This window comes from Marmota monax, unplaced genomic scaffold (assembly GCF_021218885.2).
Source record: "Marmota monax isolate L192 unplaced genomic scaffold, Marmota_monax_Labrador192_F-V1.1 WCK01_AAM20220418_F8-fsc00054, whole genome shotgun sequence".
NCBI lineage: Eukaryota > Metazoa > Chordata > Mammalia > Rodentia > Sciuridae > Marmota > Marmota monax.
In genome coordinates this window covers 853,835-873,354 of record NW_026692145.1, presented here as the reverse complement: position 1 = coordinate 873,354, position 19,520 = coordinate 853,835, and the positions used below count along the sequence as shown (strand labels likewise).

The following is a 19,520-nucleotide window of genomic DNA, read 5'->3' as shown; positions in this document are numbered from 1 at the left end:
TGCCAAATTTACAACATACTCAGACTCCTATTATTTAATTAATATATTCTGCTAATAGCATTATCTTGTTAATTTTTAGGACAAAAACCCTATACAAATCCTACATAAAATTGTCTGATTCCTACCCTCAAGATTTTTTTTTGACACCTCTGAAAATGAAAAGACTTAGTTCTGCATAGTCTTTATTTACTATCAAGGGACTGTGAGACACTCCAGAGTAACAGGGTGTCTGACTTTGAGATAGATATTGGGCATGCCATGAATCTGCATATGGGTTTTTTGTTGTTGGTGGTGGTGGTGTTTTTTTTTTTTTTTTGCAGTTCTGGGGATTGAACCCTGGGCCTTGCACATGTTAGGCAAACACTGTACTACTGAGCCACATCCCCAGTCCATGAATATGCATGTAAGGTAGTTCATAATATGTATCTTTTTATTCTGTTTGGGAGGGATCTGGCCTATTTAGGAAATTAAGACTGTTTTCTAGATATAGTAAGATTTTTTAAAAAATGGAATGAATGCAGGAAATAGGTGAGCCATACCAAAACAGGTCATGGAGTTAGACAGTAATAGATTAGAGTAGTAAGGTGAGAAGACTACAGGGTCATTAAACATCAGACAGGAATTGCAACTCAGATAAGAGGTAATAGGGAAGGGCAAAACAGGATTTTTCAGGAGAAAAGTGACACACAACAGACAATGTGCAGAATGAAATATGATGGCAGCATATTTGTCTGCTCTGCAGAGATGTCCTGCGGGCATCTTAAACTTAACCTGTCTAAACCAGTATTCATAGCCTCCCCACCTTGAAACCTGATTCTCATTCTCTTTCTGAATCTTTTACCTTCAATTCTTCATTTTCCACATAGGTCAAGTCAGTTCTATTTCGGGGATGTCTCTGCCTTCTTTGTTAATGTGACGCTATATCCAGTCTTCCTCTTCCCATCTTTGCAACACACACACACTACTGGTTGATATTTGATCTCAACCCCAGCCCCTCCAAGTGACTTCTGCTGTATGTCCTTAGTTATACACCATTGCCCTTGGATGAGGTTGGCAAACTTTTCTGTAAAGCGCCAGATAGTAAATGCTACTATCCCTCCCTAACTTAAAACATTTAATGATTTCTTAACTACATGCAAAATAATATCCAGAAGCTTTAGCCTGCCCTTGATATGTCTGTCTTAATACACCTTTTCCATTCTTATCTTATTCTCTAATCCTTTACCAAACATCTTCTGTGCACTTGTGTCCATTTGCTGTGCATGTACTGATGTCCAACTCTGTTTATCGGTCCCTTTTCCTCTCAGCACTTCAGAGAAGCTCTGTTTTCTGAGGTTCAGCTCAGAATTCAAAGTTGCCTCTGCCATACAGTAAGTACAACACAATATGCGTTGCATTTGGTACACATGCACAGGCCTTTCTTCCACATTATGCTGTGGACTCCAGGAGAGTAAGACTACATTCTCTTTGCCTAGCATAGGATTATGTGGGGGTAATGCATGGGGAACACTTAGTGTGGTGCTTGATGTCTCCTTTGTACTCACTAGTATTCTAATAAGTAAGTGGGCACTCATTCATTGCTGGTTGAATTTCAAGAAAGAAAGGGCTTCAATTGGATAATAGTGTGAAGCCTTAATAATGGGCTTGGTATAAATTGACCAGGGAAGTCATGGCATAGCATGAAATTCCTGTTTTGGTTAATCACTGTTTTAGTGTTGTTTGCAGCTTTCAGTGGTTTGAAAAGGGAGGAGAGAAATAGATGGGAAAATTAGCTTGGTTATTTCTTCAGGATAGTGGAGAGCTGTATATGAATCAAATATGAGGGTTTTAGGTTTCACCCTTCGCTCCCCAAGTATGATGTTATTTTTGTGGTTTCCTTAGGCATTATATTTGTCAAGTCTTCTGTACATTACAGTTTGAATTTATGTATCTATTTATTAAATACTCTTCACCCAGCACAATGCTAGATACGTTGGATATCAACGTGAACAAATACAGTTTAGCCTTAGAAGTAAAGTATGCCACAGGAAAGCCAGGAAAGAGGACCACAATTCACTGTACCTGAGAAGGCAGAAGGGTCCATAAGAAGTGAGATTTTAAACATGTTCCACCAGGAGAGTGATTCCAAAGAAGTCAAAGGGAGAAGAGTTTCAAGGAGAAAGAAGTGGTCAAAAATATTAAAAATATTATATAAGTACTAATTCCAGTGCTGTTTAAGGTATAGCATGTGTGGCTCATTTAGGATTCAGTAAGGGCAAAATGAGGTGCCTACAGTGTAGGGAGTGCTGCCATTTGCTTTCTGCACACACACAGGCAGACAATAACAGGTGACCATTAGTGCTACTAAATCCTTAGAGCAGTGGTACTTAACCAACTCTGCTAAGTTGGAAAAGGACCAAAGGGGAATTTGCAATCAGCTATCTTTTGAAAAAGGTTCCCAAGTGACTTTTTTAGAAAAAAATATTTTTAGTTGTAGATAAATTATTTTATTTATTTTTTTATTTTTTTAAATATTTATTTTTTAGTTTTCGGCGGACACAACATCTTTGTTTGTATGTGGTGCTGAGGATCGAACCCGGGCCGCACGCATGCCAGGAGAGCGCGCTACCCCTTGAGCCACATCCCTAGCCCTATTTATTTATTTTTATGTGGTGCTGAGGATCAAACCCATTGCCTCATACATGCTAGGCAAGCACTCTACCACTGAGCTACAACCCCAGCCCCCCCAAGTGACTTCTGATGTATGTCCTTAGTTATACACCATTGCCCTTGGATGGGGTTGGCAAACTTTTCTGCAAAGCACCAGATAGTAAATAATAAGGCTTTTAAAACCATATGGTCTCAGTTATAATCACAGACAATACACAGAGAAGTGAATACACTGTGTTCTAATAAAACTTTATTTACAAAAGCAAGTGGCAGACTGGAATGGGTCTACAAGACACTTGCCACAACGTATTTGGAAGGAAAAGAGGTAAATGTTTCTCCTGAAGTTTTGTTCATTATCTGCATAACTAAGTGTACATGTGAATGTATCCATATAAATGGAATTTTTAGACTCCAAGTAGGGTTAGAGTATAGCTCAGTGGTAGAATGCTTGCCTAGTATGTGAAAGGCCTAGGCTCAATACCCAGTATCACAAAAAATAAAATAAAAAGGCTCTAGTTGTGGCAAATAGATTTATTTTTGATGTATATATTTTACCTGTCATTTATATTAAAATGAACTCTGCTTTACTTTTGATTAAGCAGAATGAATGTAAGGCCAACAAGAAACTTCAAGTCTGATGATGGATAAAAACTCAGTCTTTGGCTACTAGTGAATGAGTTTGTTTGTTTAAATGCACAGTTTTTTTCTTTGCCTTCATTTAGTACTTTTTTTGTAATTGGGAATACTATAACATAATTCTTATTTAGTTTTGCTAATGGAGGAGAGCCAAAACCAATAATTATAATTTATGTCTGATTTAGGGGATTTCTTGGTCCTTATTTAAGCATGGCTGTGTATTTGGCATTCTTCACACATTATAGCAAACATCATGACAGTGTACAGTGCCCTCAACTGGAAAGACCTATGACTGTGAAGAACTGCACCAAAAATACCTGGCTTAGAAAATGTCTGAATCTTTCAGATGAAATAAAAAGAAACACCAACACCTCTAATAAGAGAATTTATTTTCCTCATCAGTCATGATTCAGAAATTTGGATGGAGATGGAGTTCACTCAGAGCAAGGTCAGGAGGTTAAGTTGAGCAAGAACTTGATAGGCTTGGTTCGTTTCCCTTCAATTTCCAAAACTTCTGAAGTGATCTCTTCAGTAACTGCTTAAATTTAGTCTGTTACTCTAGTAAAAACAAGTGGTCCTGGTTTTTAGAAGCATGTGGAATTTAAGATCCCAATCTATTTTTCTAGCAGCCCTTCACTTTTCAATGATTTTATTAACAGCTTTCAGATTTTCATTGTTGTATGGCTTTCCATTTAGACCTCATTCATGTTAAGTTTGTGTTTTTATGAGTCCCCTTCAAAATGCTGTTTTTTAAAACTCCAGATTAGAGTGTGTTATGAGTTCATGTTTCACCCTCCCATGCAGTGCCATTCATCTTAGGAATTTTTAATAAATGATTTGAATAGCTGTCAGCCAGATAGTTCAGAGGCTACTCTGCCGTCTAACTATGTTGGACATGTGTGACTTTACTATAAAAGCAATGAACCTAGAGTTATGTAGCATTTGGGGCCATCTCTGAAAACTTGCCCCAAGTGCACTCTCCAGCTTTTTAGTTCTTATTGGAGTTAGACATATCTTCTTTAAAAAAACAAAAAGCAAAAAACTGTAAGGTAAGCTATTTCTGTTTATTTTGACTTGTATCTCCTGTGGAAATATCCTTGGTACCGTCACCTTCTCCAAATGCTTTTGGCATTTTTTTCTTTGCCTTACAGGCTCAGGAACATGGCTGCTTTTTGTACCCTCTTTTACATGCTAGGTGCATTTGTAGATGTTTTCTTGAAGCAAAGTATCTCCAGAGTAGTTAAGTACAGTACTTAGCTGTGAAAATTTGAACATACACCTTGGTAGTCAGTTACTGACATGCATAGTGCATATTGAACAGTAATGCTGGATGAGTTAAGCTGTAGAGAGCCCTTCCTCCCTGGGTTCCATATGGTTCTATCTAGCCACAAGATTCCACGTTCCCCCCCAAAGCCCTCTCTTTCTGCCTATATTAGAAGTTGGCAACCTCATTTTCTGTTTACTCCCCTATAGCTATTGTGAAAGCACTATTCTTCATTTTGTTCCTTAAGACTTTTTGCAAACTGAATTTCAGTCTTGGCCTAGTTCAGTTGACTGAAGAGGAGGTATGTCCCAGTCTTTGGTTCCTACTGTACTTTAGCTAAGTCTTAGTCCTCTGAGTTCCTTGTGTTCCCTCTCATGCATGACTTAGTTCCTCTTTCATCTGTAGTTCAGCTCCTTAAGATTCTGATTATGTGGCACAACTTAACCTTAAGTTAGTGTAGTTTCTGACAGTATTATAGAGAGATCACACAAATATCTATAACAGGATGGGCCTAATTATTTCCTAATTTCCTGAGATTGGAGCTGGTGATTAATTATTGTGGTTTGCTAGGTCTACTAGGTAGCAAACTAAATAAGGTGATACAAATAATAGAAAAATTATTATCAATGAAAAAGTTTTTACCTCCCTTTAAAATAAGAACATGAAATTAGGATATGAGTAGGATAAGCTGAGAATGTTTATACCTATGTTGGAGGAAAGAAATTGGCTCTCAACAGAATATTTGAGAGGTGGGTCAGACCTTTTTGGGGCAAGCAAGGAAGTCTACCATTGTTCTTGAAAAACTTATTCCTGTCAGGTTAAGTTTTCTTTTTCCAAATTTGAAGGAGTCATGGGTACAGTGTAAGCATGATGATAAATGGAAGTTAACAGTCATTCTGCTGAGGGGCTAGGAGGGACTGTGGCAAATTGGAAATCAAAACTTTTTAATGAAAAGTAGAATACTACTTGGGCTGTGGTTGTGGCTCAGCAGTAGAGCATTCACCTAGCACATGCGAGGCCCTGGGTTCAATCCTCAGCACCACATAAAAATAAATAAAATAAAGGTATTGTGTCCAACTACAACTAAAAAATAAATATTAAAAAAAGAAAAGTGGAATACTAAATACCATTACTTGGTGCAACCAACAATGCCTTGCTTAATGGTGGTGTTTGGTGGGAGTTTCTGTTTTCCAATTCTTTTTTCAAGGGAAGACCTCTTTGGTTGTGTATTATTTCATGTAACTGTGTGTGTGTGTGTGTGTGTGTGTGTGTGTGCGCGCGCGCGCATATGCAGTACTGGAGGTTAAACTCAGGGCCTTCTTTTTATTTTATTTTGAGATGATCTAACTGGGTGAATCTGGCTTTGAACTTGTAATCCCCTTGCCTCAGTCTCCCAGGTTGCTGGGAGTATAGGCATGTGCCTCCCTGCAACAGCTTATAACATTTTTTTAAAAAGCTGTACTAGCCAGCTGCCTGCTTTCCTAGATTCTTTAAAATTTTCTTTTTATCTCTTATTTCCCAGTCTTGTGTCTAGCAGAGCTAGTATCTCCCCCCAAACATTCTTTTTTTTTTAAAGAGAGAGAATTTTTAATATTTATTTTTTTAGTTTTCGGCAGACACAACATTTTTGTTTGTATGTGGTGCTGAGGATCGAACCCGGGCCGCACGCATGCCAGGCGAGCACGCTACCGCTTGAGCCACATCCCCAGCCCACCCCCAAACATTCTTGCCACCACTCATTCTGTGGGCCTTCAACTGGGTTGTTCTTCCCAATTTCACTTCTACTGATCCTAAATCAGACAGTTTATGAATATATTAGAAGCATCTGAAGATAATTATGTAAAATCTGTAATTATTAGAAACATGAATGAGAAAAATATGCTGTAAGTTATTAAAATCTTCAATAACAGAGTAAACTTAAAATCAACAGATCGAGCTCTACTTTGTATGGTACAGTGTTAGTCTTCAAAATAATTCAGTCTAGAAGGAACTGATGGATAAAATCTATGCATTTATAAAAATAATTAGCTATATGCAGGAGTAAAATGGTAAAAGCAAAAATGAACACTGTGTATCTTGTCCCATGGGAGTTCAAGTGAAAAGGATTATTTCATTGGTTGGAATACAGCATAGTAGATTTAAAGATAAGTTATTTTCCCTCTTTCATTCACAGGTAAGCAAACAAATATAAATTTTGCATAATAGTTTTATTCTGAAAAATTTTTGCTATATGTTAGTACCTTGCCAGAAATATGACTGTTTATTTGTGAATGCTGCATAAAGTAGATCATGTGAATTCAGCAAAATTCTTACTCCTAATCTTGAGAAGAATTGTATACTCTGAAAATATTTTATTGGTCTGTTTTCCTTTTTCTTCCTCCAGTGAAACTGACAATAAAAATAAAGTAAGCTTTTACTTACTTTAAAAAAAAAATCCCATGTTGGACTGGGGTTGTGGTTCAGTGGTAGAGCGCTTACCTAGGATGGTTGAGGCCCTGTATTCGATCCTCAGCACCACATAAAAACAAATAAACAACAACAAATAAATAAAAGTTAAATTCTTTTTAAAAGTATCCATGTTGCTGTAGTTAACTGGTTATTTACAAAATGGGTTTATTTTACCATAGCAGTTCAAACCACTTGCTTTGGGCAGATCTGGATTTATAACCTGCCAAGAAAATATTTTGGACTTTTGGTTTCCTTCTCATTCTCACCAAACTGAAAGACAGGTATTGAAAGCGTTTACTGGAGTATTCCCAGTATGGATTTGTTTGTTTGCTTTTTTTGTGTGTATGATATTGGGAATTGAACCCAGGGCCTCACACATGCTAGGCAAAGACTCTGTCACTGAGCTGAATATGCCCAGCCCCAATATGTTTTGTTTGGTACTGGGGATTGAACCCAGTGGTGCTTTACCATTGAGCTACATCCCCAGCCTTTTTTTATTTTGAGACAGTATGGTAAATTGCTGAGGATGGCTTTGAACTTCACAATCCTCCTGCCTCAGCCTCCCCAGTTGCTGGGACTGCAGGTGTGCACCATACACTGCACCCAGCTTTTTTTAAAAGTATTTTTTTGCATAACAAAGTACTTTTCCTGTTGTAGAAAAATGCAGGAAATTGTGAAGAAAACTAAAACTAACCACCCAGAGATAGCTACTTCACATTTTGCTATATTTATTTCAACCTCTTTTCAGTTACCCTTGTCTCATTTTTTTTCATTTGTACATAAATATTTTCCTATGCCCTTAAAACTTCTTTGAAAAGATTGGTTATAGGGTACTCCTTTAAGGGTGTACTATAATTTATTTAAACATTTTCTATTGATTTCAATAGGCTGTTTTATATTTTGGGTTATTCTAAATAATTCTGTAATGAATATATTTACATACAAATTGCTTGCACCTTACTTTTTTCCCTAGATTTATAGATGTAAAATTATTTAATCAGGGGGCATAAACGTTTTCTTTTTCATTGGTCCTTTATAATTATACATAATAGTGGGATTCACTATGCTATATTCATACATGCACTTAACACAATTTGATCAATGTCATTCCCTCGTCCCTTCCTTTTCACTCTTCTCCTCCCTCCCCCTGATCTCCTTGCTCTACTCTACTGATCTCCATTCTAATATTATTATTTCATTTAGTGCATTATAATTATATCAGAAAGCAGGATTCACTGTGGTATATTCATACATGAACATAGCATAATTTGGTAGATTTCATTCCCCAGCAATTCCCCCCTGAGGATATAAACTTTTAAAAAGCTCTTTATTAAGTAAGGCAAATTTCTTTCCAGAGAGTATATACCAATTTCCAGCAGTATACAAGAGTGCCAGTCTCACTGTATCTTTGACAGTGTTGAGACCAGTGCAGTATTTTTAACAGCACCTGTCCTTTCAGTTTTGCTTGCTAATTAAATTCATTTTTTTTCAAAATGAATCTATTCAAACCCATTGGGGATATACTTTCAAGATAAACTACTTACAATAAAATTCTTAATGAAATGGGGTAATGTTTATTAAGTTAAAAAATTAGATTGCAAAATAATATGCGTAGATGTAGAAGAAAATATTCACAAAAGCATTGCAACACTGCAAGGTGTTTCTAAGAGGTGAGTATGAGTGATTTTTTTAAGATTTCTTTGTTCCTTTTTGTATTTTACAAAAAATATTCATAATAAGTATGTTTTCTGATGAGAAATGTAACTTATTAAAATAATAAAGCTTTATAATTACATTGCAGTACAAATGATTTACCTCCTTCAGAGAATTTAAGCCATCCAAAAACTTTCTGTGCTTGATATTTTGGCACAGCTTTTCTTTTTACAGTAATATTTTGAAGTTTCTATTTTCATTTGAGGAAGTAGGATATATATTGAGTATTAATAATGGGTACTAGCTTTCATGTTTTCTGGGAAGTACCTGTATTTGAGAATATTTCTGGTTTTGCCTTGTATGTGAGTAATTTTAAAATGAAAGTTAGAGAGAATTTGAGTTTTGACTTGCTTAGGGAAATGTAAGAATTTTTATTGGAATTTATACTAGCCTCTGGTACACCAAAATTGCTTAGGGGCCAAGTAATCCAAAAGTTAGAATGGTAAGTGTTCTTTATGTTCAGATTAATAAAGAAGAATGAGAACAGATTAGAACAAAGTATCTAGCAACCAATGAGCAAATTAACAGTTTTTTAGATTCACCTTTCTGTGGATTTACTTTGGTATGGCATTTACAGCTTAGGAGATAGCCTCATTAAAATTCCACTGCGTACTGTACAATATAATATGTGAACCAAAACCATTCACAATCATTGTTATATACTTTTTAAAAATATTTTTTCCTAAACATAGAGCATGAGGTAGTTAATTGGTATGAATTACCCAATAAATTTAGGTGAGTTGTATTAAAATATGTTGAAAGAGTGTATTCTTTTGTGTTTGCCTGAATTCATAAACAAAAGTAAGTAACAGATTGAATTAGACGAACATATTTTCACAGTATGAAGAACTTGACATCACAAATATTCCCAGAGCTTGAGGTATTGAAAAAACTACTTAATTATTTTATCTTCTTTACTTCCCTCACTCTAAATTGGTTTTCCATATTCCTAAATAGCATTGACATTTTTTCCCAAAGTTTCTCATCGTTTTGATTCAGTGGAAATTTTAAGGAAAAAAATTTTTTTTTCAGTATGAGACATTTTTTCCAGTTACTCATATCCAGGAAGATCTGAAATGCAAAAAAAAAAAAAAAAAAGGTCTCTTTTATATTATATATATAGCTCTCATCCCTGATTTACATTATTTCAAAAAATTTTTTTAATGTTTTTTAGTTGTAGATGGACACAGTATCTTTATTTTTATTTGTATTTGGTGCTGAGGACTGAACCCAGGGCCTCACGTGTGCAAGGCAAGTGCTCTACCACTGAGCTACAACCTCAGCCCTCAAAATTTTTGATCACAGTAAAATAATAAGTATTTAAATAACATTCCAGTTTTTATCATGGGGAGAAATACCCCTAAAATAATTTTATTCAATTTATTTCTAGGAGAGAAAAATAAGAAAAATAACATTATGAGATTTTTCAATAACCAGTTTCTTTTTCTTGACAGAAATTGATATGCCTCTAACCTGATATTATAGTCTTAGCCAAATTACATACTAATAATACTATTTTGTTGTTTTGCTGTAGATGTGTTCTTTGTGCCATTGTCCTGGAGCAACAATTGGTTGTGATGTGAAAACATGTCACAGGACATACCACTACCACTGTGCATTGCATGATAAAGCTCAAATACGAGAGAAACCTTCACAAGGAATTTACATGTAATTATTTAACTTATTTTTGTTTTAACAGTCATACTTTCTTTAGAATGTTGTACAAAGTTTTTCCTGTTTCAAAGCATTTCATCATCATCATAAAGGGTGTTTTGATAAGTAATGCTTAAAGAAATGGTGGAAGAAGTTTTATAAGATTTTTTGAATCCAGCTTGTGAGTGGGATGAAATGTACTGCTCATTTTCTTAATCCAAAGAATTAGTTTAGTTTGCTTACTTGATAATTTTTTATTTCTTCATTTTTTTCATAGGGTTTATTGTCGAAAACACAAGAAAACTGCCCATAACTCTGAAGGTACGTCATTTAGCTCTTTTCCAATTTCAAGAAGGAATATGAGTAAAATATGTGTAATGGTTCCATATTAATTTTTGCCATTTGATGTATACCAATATTAAATACATTTAGGAGAATTGAAGAAAGTATTAGGATGAACTAATATACAATAGTGGAAAAGATACAAATTTTCTTTTCTCTTTTGATACCAGGGATCAAACTTCCAGACACTTAACGACTGAGTCACATCCCCAACCTTTTTTTTTTTTTTTTTTTTTTGAGACAGGATCTCGCTCAGTTGCTTAGGGCCTTGCCAAGTTGTTGACGCTGGCTTTGGACTTGTGATCCTCCTGCCTTAGCCTCCCGTCACTGGAATTACAGCCATGTGCCACAACAACTGGCAAAAATACAGATTTTTATGAAAACTTTTATTGCAAAGTTCTTATAAAATATACATTGAAAATGTCTTTTCTCTGTAGAAAGAAATGATGCTAGGGGGTGACATGTTTCCATAAAGGTCATAATTAGAATCCTTGCTTCCATGAGATAATTACAGATAATGTGATCTTAGGAATACTAGTACATAACTAGACTTTCTATTACATTTTTACTCACATTGTGTTATCCTTATCCATGGTTTTACTTTCCATAGTTTTACTTATACCTGGTCAACCATGGTCCAGAAATATTGAATGGAATATTCCAGAAATAAACAATTCATAAGTTTTAAATAACTTTTGTTATATCATTATAATTTATCTATTTTATCATTGGTTATTGTTGTTAACCTCTTACTGTGCCTAATTTGTAAATTAAACTTTACAGGTATATATGTATAGAAAAAAAAAACAGTACATATATACTATCCACTTTCAGGCATCTACTGGGAGTCTTGGAACATGATTACTGTTCTTTTTTTTAAAAAAAAAATAGAGACATGTTTATAAGTAACCAATTTTAAAATGTAAACTTTTAAAGTTATTTCATAGTTTATTTCCACTTAAATTTATACAAGACCAGATTAGTTGTTTAGTTGTGTGTGTGTGTGTGTGTGTGTGTATGTGTATTTTTTAGCCAATGTTGTACTTTTCTTTAAAAGACATGGAGAAGTTCTTAGATTGAATTCCGACTTGTTTCGAACAGATGGTTTTGATACTTTTACTAGCAGTATAAAATGGCTTAGATTTAATCAGAGATTTTTCTATTTTTTCATTTAGATTAGAGATCTTTAAAATGGTTGTTAGCTTCTGAGGACATGCTGCTTAAATTTAAAATGGATTGAGAACTGTTGTTTTAGGAAGTTGTTTCTTTTACAGAGACTTCACTATTAGTGTTAACATTAAAATTATGTTAAATGAGCCATATTAAAATGGCCTTTTTTGATCTCTTAGATCTTGACTTTTATTATACAAAATAGTATTGATTTCACATCTGAACTCCAGATTAATCCATCTATTTTAAAGTTCTGGTTAAAAATACAATCATGTTTTTGTACATGTGTTGAAATATCATGCTGTACCCCATATATACAAATATTATAGGTTAATCTAAAAAAATTTTAAAGAAATGTTTAATGAGATAGAAATGCTAATTTCCCTGATTTGATCATGATGTACATGTATCAAGTTATACTGAACCCAATCAATATGTACAATTAAAATAATAATTTAAAAATAAAAAAAATTAAAAAGTAGTCTAGCAAAAACTACTCTTAGGTAAACAGACTGGATAAATAATAAGGACAAATTGCTTTTAAGACCATAAAGTGTGACTTTAAAAAAACCCTTCATAGTTCTTTCCTTCTGTTTTTTTTTTCACTTAATTCTAGAATTGAATCCAAAAATCTTTTGTGAATGGTTACAAGTAGGTGCTGGGGGTGTAGGTCAGTGGTAGAGTACTTGTTTAGCATGCACAAGGCCCTGGGTTCCATCCCCAGCACCACTTTAAAAAAAAAAAAAGTTACAAGCAGGTCTTCCCACCTTTTATTACTTCAGATTTTAAGTGTATTTATTCAATACTCTTGAGTTTTCAGTGGCCATATATGTTAACATCTGAGGATTGAGACTCATGATTTTACTAATATAAGTATATGAGCATACTGGGACAGGATATTTGAGATATTTAAGAAGGATGATTAATATATACTGATTAATATAGCCAGCTCCCATTTTAATCTCTAGGTTTCTGAAGCTGATAGTACCATCTAGTGGTAGAGAAAAATCACTGCAGACTATATAAAGTACGTAGAATAATTTTGACCACCTTTTTGCTCTGTCAAACTTATTAGTGAAAGAGATCTAATTTTAAATTTTTCAAGAAAATTTCTTTTAATGTAACTGGAAGGATCATTACAATTTCAAACTCATACAGTTGATTTGAATTTGGGATTTAATGTATACTTCTGTAGAATACCAGGACTTCTTGTATCATAGGCATATAAAGTGTGCTTATACTCATAACTGTAGAATTTGAAATGTAATTTAATATTTTTAAAATATTACAGAGTATATTTTTGTTGTATTTTTGGCTTTATCACATTCATCTGCCTCAGACTTATTTTATATTGAGTGCTTTGTCAGAAACAGAACTTCTAGTTGTTCTAATGGGAAACATATGTTCTACTTTATGATTGTGATTTATGAGAGGGGTTATAGGATTGTATGTCAGGGACTATTTTTGAGAATTGTACTGCACTAGTCTCTAGAGTAATACCTGTGGTAATTTCTTGATCATATGCCATCTGTGGCTCAGTACTGCTGATATTTAATATAAGATTAATGCTATGTAAATTAATCTGCCATGTTAGCTTTATATGATATGCACTCTTTTGGAATATTAAATTCAAGAATAATATAGCAATTTGATTTTCCCATCTTAAGTAAAATATTATTTACTATTAAATACTTAAAACCCATGGCATCAGTATGATTCAGGAAAAAAAATGGATTGTGAGTTAACAGAAGCAATTTTTTTCTTTAATCTGTAGCCCAGTGTGCTTAGCTGCTTGTATGAAGTTTTGAGCTATCACTATGTCACTAGATTTTTAAAATGCCAGTCCTAGGAACTATATATTTACCTCGTAGTTGTGATGGCCTTAGATAGGCTGCCTGTAAAATGACTTGAAATGTGCAAGAAAGCATTTCTGATTAAAAATAATTCCCTATCAGTGGTGACAGTTAACTGAGTACAAGTTCCCTCTGGAATTATACCCAGGTAGATACTTATTTCACCCATAATGTGTGAGGCCTATTATGTGATTGAGTGTGTAGAGATAAACTAGATGGATCTCTGCACCCCAGAAGCTTAAAATCTTACTTGAGAAAGGTTCTTAAATAAGTAATTGCACAATTAATTGGTTACCATTGTGAACCTTTATGAGGAAGAGATGAAAGATACAGAAAAGAGAATTCAGCATACAAGCAAATCAACTGGCCTGGGATATGAAGTCATTTCCATTTTAACAGGAGGGAAGGAAGAAGATAGGTGGCTCCTATCTGGTCTGTTTTCTCTGGAGAAATGTAGGAAGAGATATAAGAGTCTAAAATAGGAGAGAAAAAAGAATAACTTTGACTACCAAGAGAGGAAGTTGCTTAGAGAAATTTAATAGTTGAGGCTGGTATTCATGAATTTAAATAGCGGTACCCAACAGTTAGGTCATGTGACTTTTCTTCCAACAATTCAGGGTCCTGAGTATAGAAAGTGGTTAGCTGGTTAACTCAGACTTGGGATTTTGTCAAATGGGTTCAAATGAGGAAGTAAAGGAATGAGGGAATTTAGGATATTTATTGAGGGAAATCTGAGCTAGATAGGGAGGGAAGTGGAGAAAAGAAATAGAAAAAAAAGGAAGGAATCAATGGACAGGAGGTCCTGATAGGGTTGAAGAATACTTTTGAAAGCAAGCATTTTGGTCACAAAGTACAATATAGGAGTTTCAGAGGTAAAACCATTTTAGATGATTGTAAGGTATCAGGGTGTGACTATGGTAATTAAGTGATTGACAGGATACATCACTGAAGATCAAGGAACTGAGTGGCTAGTGTGGCTTGGATTGTCCATGTGGACAGTTGAAATCACCTAAAGCAGGATTTGCAACAGTCACTAGTATGGCAATATGTAAAAACGTGATGTGTAACCGATGTGATACTGCAATCTGTATACGGGGTAAAAATGGGAGTTCATAACCCACTTGAATCAAATGTATGAAATATGATATGTCAAGAGCTTTGTAATGTTTTGAACAACCAATAAAAAAAAGAGATGGAGAAAATGGTTGTGGACTGTGCTAACGAAAAATTTGATGCCTGAGGTCACGTGATTGGGAATTATTAGCAACAAGGAGGGGAAGTAAATAGCATAGCTCATTTCTGTTAAAGAGTGCAATCAGTCTGTGGTCCAGCAGAATTGACATTCCCTGGGAGCTTGCTAAAAATGCCTAATCTCAAACTGGGCATTGTGGCACATGCCTGTAATACCAGCAGTTTGGGAGGCTGAGACAAGCAGATTGCAAGTTCACAGCCAACCTCAGCAATTTAGCGAGTCCCTAAGCAACTTAGTGAGACCCTATTTCAAAATAAAATATAAAAATGGGCTGGGGATGTGGTTCAGTGGTTAAGTGGCCCTGGGTTCAATTTCTGGTACCAAAAAAAAAAAAAAGCCTAATCTCAAGCCTTACTTCTATTTTCTAAATAGGAATCTCCATACTAATTAGATTCCTAATTGTATTTTATACCCTTTAAAATTTGAGAAGCAGTGGCTTAGCTGAATGGCATGGACCTCAAAGAGGTAGGGCTTTCATGAGAGGGTAGAGAATGAATGCCTTGACAACGCTATCTTGTAGAACTTTCCTTAACAATGGAAATATTCCTTATTTGCACCATCCGGTGTGGTAGTTACATGTGGTTATTGAGTACTGTATTTAACTGGTGTCATGTCTTTCTAGTCTTAATAGAAAATTTATACTTTAAAAATGGGCAGGAATAGCCAGAATTAAACCTTACATCTTGGAATTGGGTGTAGCTCACTGGTAGCGTGCTTGCCTAGTACATACAAGGCCCTGGGTTCCATCCCCAGCACCACCACCACATACAGCAACAAAACCCCTACATTTTAAGTGTTTTTCCCTGTGTATGTCTAGTTAATAACTATATTCTTTACCATTTTAAGACAGTATTTTAAAATATCTAGTATTGATAATAGCAAATTGCTAAATTGCTCTAGCTTTTTACTTCTACGGGTTTCTGTTTTGTACAGGTATTTTATTAGAATAGATTATCATCACTAAACATTTGAGCACCTGCAAGAAACCATGGATAAACATGAAAATGGTTCATTTAAAATCATTTTCATTGAAAGGTTAATGCCTTGGGCTGGGATTGTGGCTCAGTGGTAGAGCACTAGTTTAGTGTGTGCAAGGCCCTGGGGTTCGATCCTCAGCACCACATAAAAAGAAAGAAAGAAAGATATTTTTAAAAATAGGTTAATTCCTGTGTACTTAATAATTTATTTTGAGCAAAATAAAACTTTGATATGATAGGAAAAGGTATCTAGAATAGGTCCTGAGTTTTAACTATTCACAGCAAAAGTGTAGAATGAAGTCATGTTCACAAACATAACCTCAGGTCAGTTTAGGTTCTTGAAATCATAAGGAACCAAACTGGTGTATTATTATTATTATGGGTTTTTTTTTATATATTGAGGATTGAATCGAGGGGCACTTAACCACTGAGTCACATCCCCAGCCCTTTTTATTTTTTTTATTTTGAGACAGCGTTTCTTTAAGTTGCTGAGGCTGAACTCGAACTTATGATCCTCCTGCCTCTATGGGATTATAGGCATGTTGCCACCATTCCTGGCACATTATTTTTCTTAAATGACCCAATATAGCATGTCTTATATGGGATAGGTACTCAAAAATGTTTATAGCATCTTCAGTTTCTTTGACTTGAAAGTAAGCACAATATCTAATGCGTTGTTTAATTTTGAGTGACATTTCTTCTCTTGTGCCAGGTGTTAGTAGAACAGGGTGAATTAACAAAACATAATTTCAGTTATAGGGGTGTGGGAAAAGACACAATTGAGTGTCAGACATATGACTAGCTGAATAAAATACAGTGGTGCATCCCTATAATCTCAGAAATTTGGGAGGCTGAGGTAGGAAGATCACAAGTTCAGGACCAGGCTAAGCAGCTTAGCAAGAGCCTAACTCAAAATAAAAAGGGTCAGAATGTACCTCAGTGGTAGAGCACTTGCCTCACATGCCTGAGGCCCTAGATTCAATCCCAAGTACTATAATCAGTCAGTCAGTCAGTCACTCAATAAAGTGGTGACACATGGAAATATTTAGACATAAAGTAGGCATTATATCTGTATATTAAAGCTTTCAGAAAAAAAGGTTTATGTGTATAGAGACTGAATGATAAAACAAACGTAAAATATTAACATTTGTGGAATCTAAGTGAAAGGCATTAAGTCTGAAATTAAAAGTAACAGTAGTAATAAGTGCTAGAATTACATTGACCATAAAACCCCATGCTTTCTGAGACACGGTAAAGAAATCTTTGGTGTCTAACCTTGGAGACTGTGGTCTTGATTTTATTCAGGGACTTGTGGATTTCCTGATTGACAGGTTAGAAACTTTATTTCAGAGATTGCCTGTTAAATCCTGTAAGGAAATAGGTCACTATAGTTACAGTGGAAGTATATTGTAAGAGTGTTATAATTTATATAGATTTAAAGTCTTTGCTTGCTATAGTATTCACTTAGTGTTTTCTTTGTTCTTTTTCTGGAGAATGCAATGCAATTTCTAGTGTCCAATGCTTTTATTAAATGGAAACTTAGGAAATTGTAATACATGTATTAAAATGCCATACTGGACTACATAAATATGGGTGATTACTATGTGTCAGTTAAAAATACTTATTAAAAAATCTTATTAAAAAAGTTTAGTACCATTGAATATGTTTATGAAGTACTGGGAAGATAGTATCATACTGATCAATAGTGTGGGCTTTTAAATCGGATTTATATTTGAATTTTAGCTTTGTTACTTCCTAGTCACATGATCCTGGGCACATTATTTGATGTTTCTCAAATGAGAGCCTTAGATATTATATCTGTAAAATGAGGATTAGATCCCCAGCACTGTAAAAACAAACCCCACCTATCTCATAGGAGTATATAAAGCTTTTAGTAGTGTTCCTGGCACATAATAGTGCCAGTTACTGTGTTCTGTATCTTTGTTGTCATTATTGTCCTTTAAAACTCTGCCTACTTTTATTACCACTTATCTTTTCATATGTTCTTCCTTGAAAGACAGTGGAATTTAAGTTGTATTTCTGATTTAATCTGGAAAATTTTAGGAGCATATGCATATTGTGATCTTTGCACCACGTAGAATGAACTAACTCCATATTCTTTTGTATTCACCAGATTTATTGACCACCCATGTGCAAAGTACTGTGAGGCATTATATATGTTCATTTTGATTTAGCGCATTACAGACTTTCATTGTAGGATATTTCATAGTACATGAAAGTAGAGAGAACAGCATAACAAACTCCCACGTACCCATCACTTGGCTTTAGTAATCTTCAGATCATGGCCAATCTTGTTTCATTACCTACCTCCCATCTGGATTATTTTGAATTAAATCTCAGACATTGTATTTCATTTTATCATACTTAATTAAGAATAATATATTTTGGATATATGCTACATCTTTTTATATGCATATGTAGGTACCTAATGCAAAAGCATAAAATGTATAATTTATCTGATATCTTTCCTGAAAAAGCAAAAAGCTGAGTTCACTAGCCACACAGAGCATGCAAAGTAAATACACATCACAGTTGCACTGGAGAGGCAGGGCAAGTGACCACTCGTTTTCCTTTCCATAAAGATGCTCAGCAGAGGTAGTGATTAATTAATGCCTATCCTTGTTCTTTTTTTCTAATCCCAGTGAACATTTATTGAGTATCTGCACCTCAGGGAATTTAGAAAAGAATCCTTTTGTGGACAAAAAGCTTGTAATCTACGCATTATACAAGAGTAATATGTAACAAATGAATGGAACTTTATAGTTTAATAAGTGTTTTTGCAAGTAATTTCTTAAAGCAATCTTGTGAGGAAGGTATTAGCTTTAGTCCCATCTGATACATGAGGAAACTTTGCTTTGCAAATGGTAAGTAACTTAAAAAAGTTAAGACCTATTATATGGCAGTTAGACTTTGTGTCCAGGGGTCCTTTCTGCTCCACACTGTTAACTGATGTGAGAACTTAAGAGGAGGACAGAAATGGAACATAAACCAGGAAGGATGATGAGGGAAACACTCATTAAGGAGGAAAAGAGAGCTGGGGTTGTGGCTCAGTGGTAGAGCGCTTGCTTAGCATGTGTGAGGCACTGGGTTCAATTCTCAGCACCACATATAAATAAATGAATAAAATAAAGGTTCATCAACGTTTAATTTTTTTTTAAAGAAGGGAAAAAGAGAGCTGGGGTTGTGGCTCAGTGGTAGCACACTTGCCTCACATGCATGAGGTACTGGGTTCAATCCTCAGCACCACATAAAAATAAATTAAGTTTGTGTCCATCTACGACTAAAAAAATATTTTTTTTTAAAAAAAAAGGAGGAAAAGAGAAATCAGTAAAAGGATATACAGGGCTTTACAATACTAAAAAGAAAAAAAAGTTGTTGTCCTGGTAAGTTGGCCCCTCCTCTGCACCATAACAGAGGCAAACCAAAGGGAAACCAAGAGGGGTCTGGCCATTCTTAAGCCACATAGGCATTTGAGGTTTGTGTTCATAAGAGGCTGGGAATGTTGGGTGGCACAGGAGGGAAGATAATCTTATTTTGTCACC

General features: G+C 34.9%; 1 protein-coding gene across 4 annotated transcripts in view; it reads left to right on the top strand.

The window, feature by feature from the left end:
- Nucleotides 1-19,520, top strand: part of Phf6 (PHD finger protein 6) — a 50,514-nt gene that overhangs the window by 8,496 nt on the left and 22,498 nt on the right. For all 4 annotated transcript variants that reach the window (XM_046467797.1, XM_046467791.1, XM_046467786.1 and 1 more), the window contains exons 4-5: nucleotides 10,245-10,378; nucleotides 10,641-10,684. In XM_046467797.1, coding sequence (XP_046323753.1) covers nucleotides 10,245-10,378; nucleotides 10,641-10,684 — 178 coding nt within the window. The remainder of the gene's footprint in view (nucleotides 1-10,244; nucleotides 10,379-10,640; nucleotides 10,685-19,520) is intronic.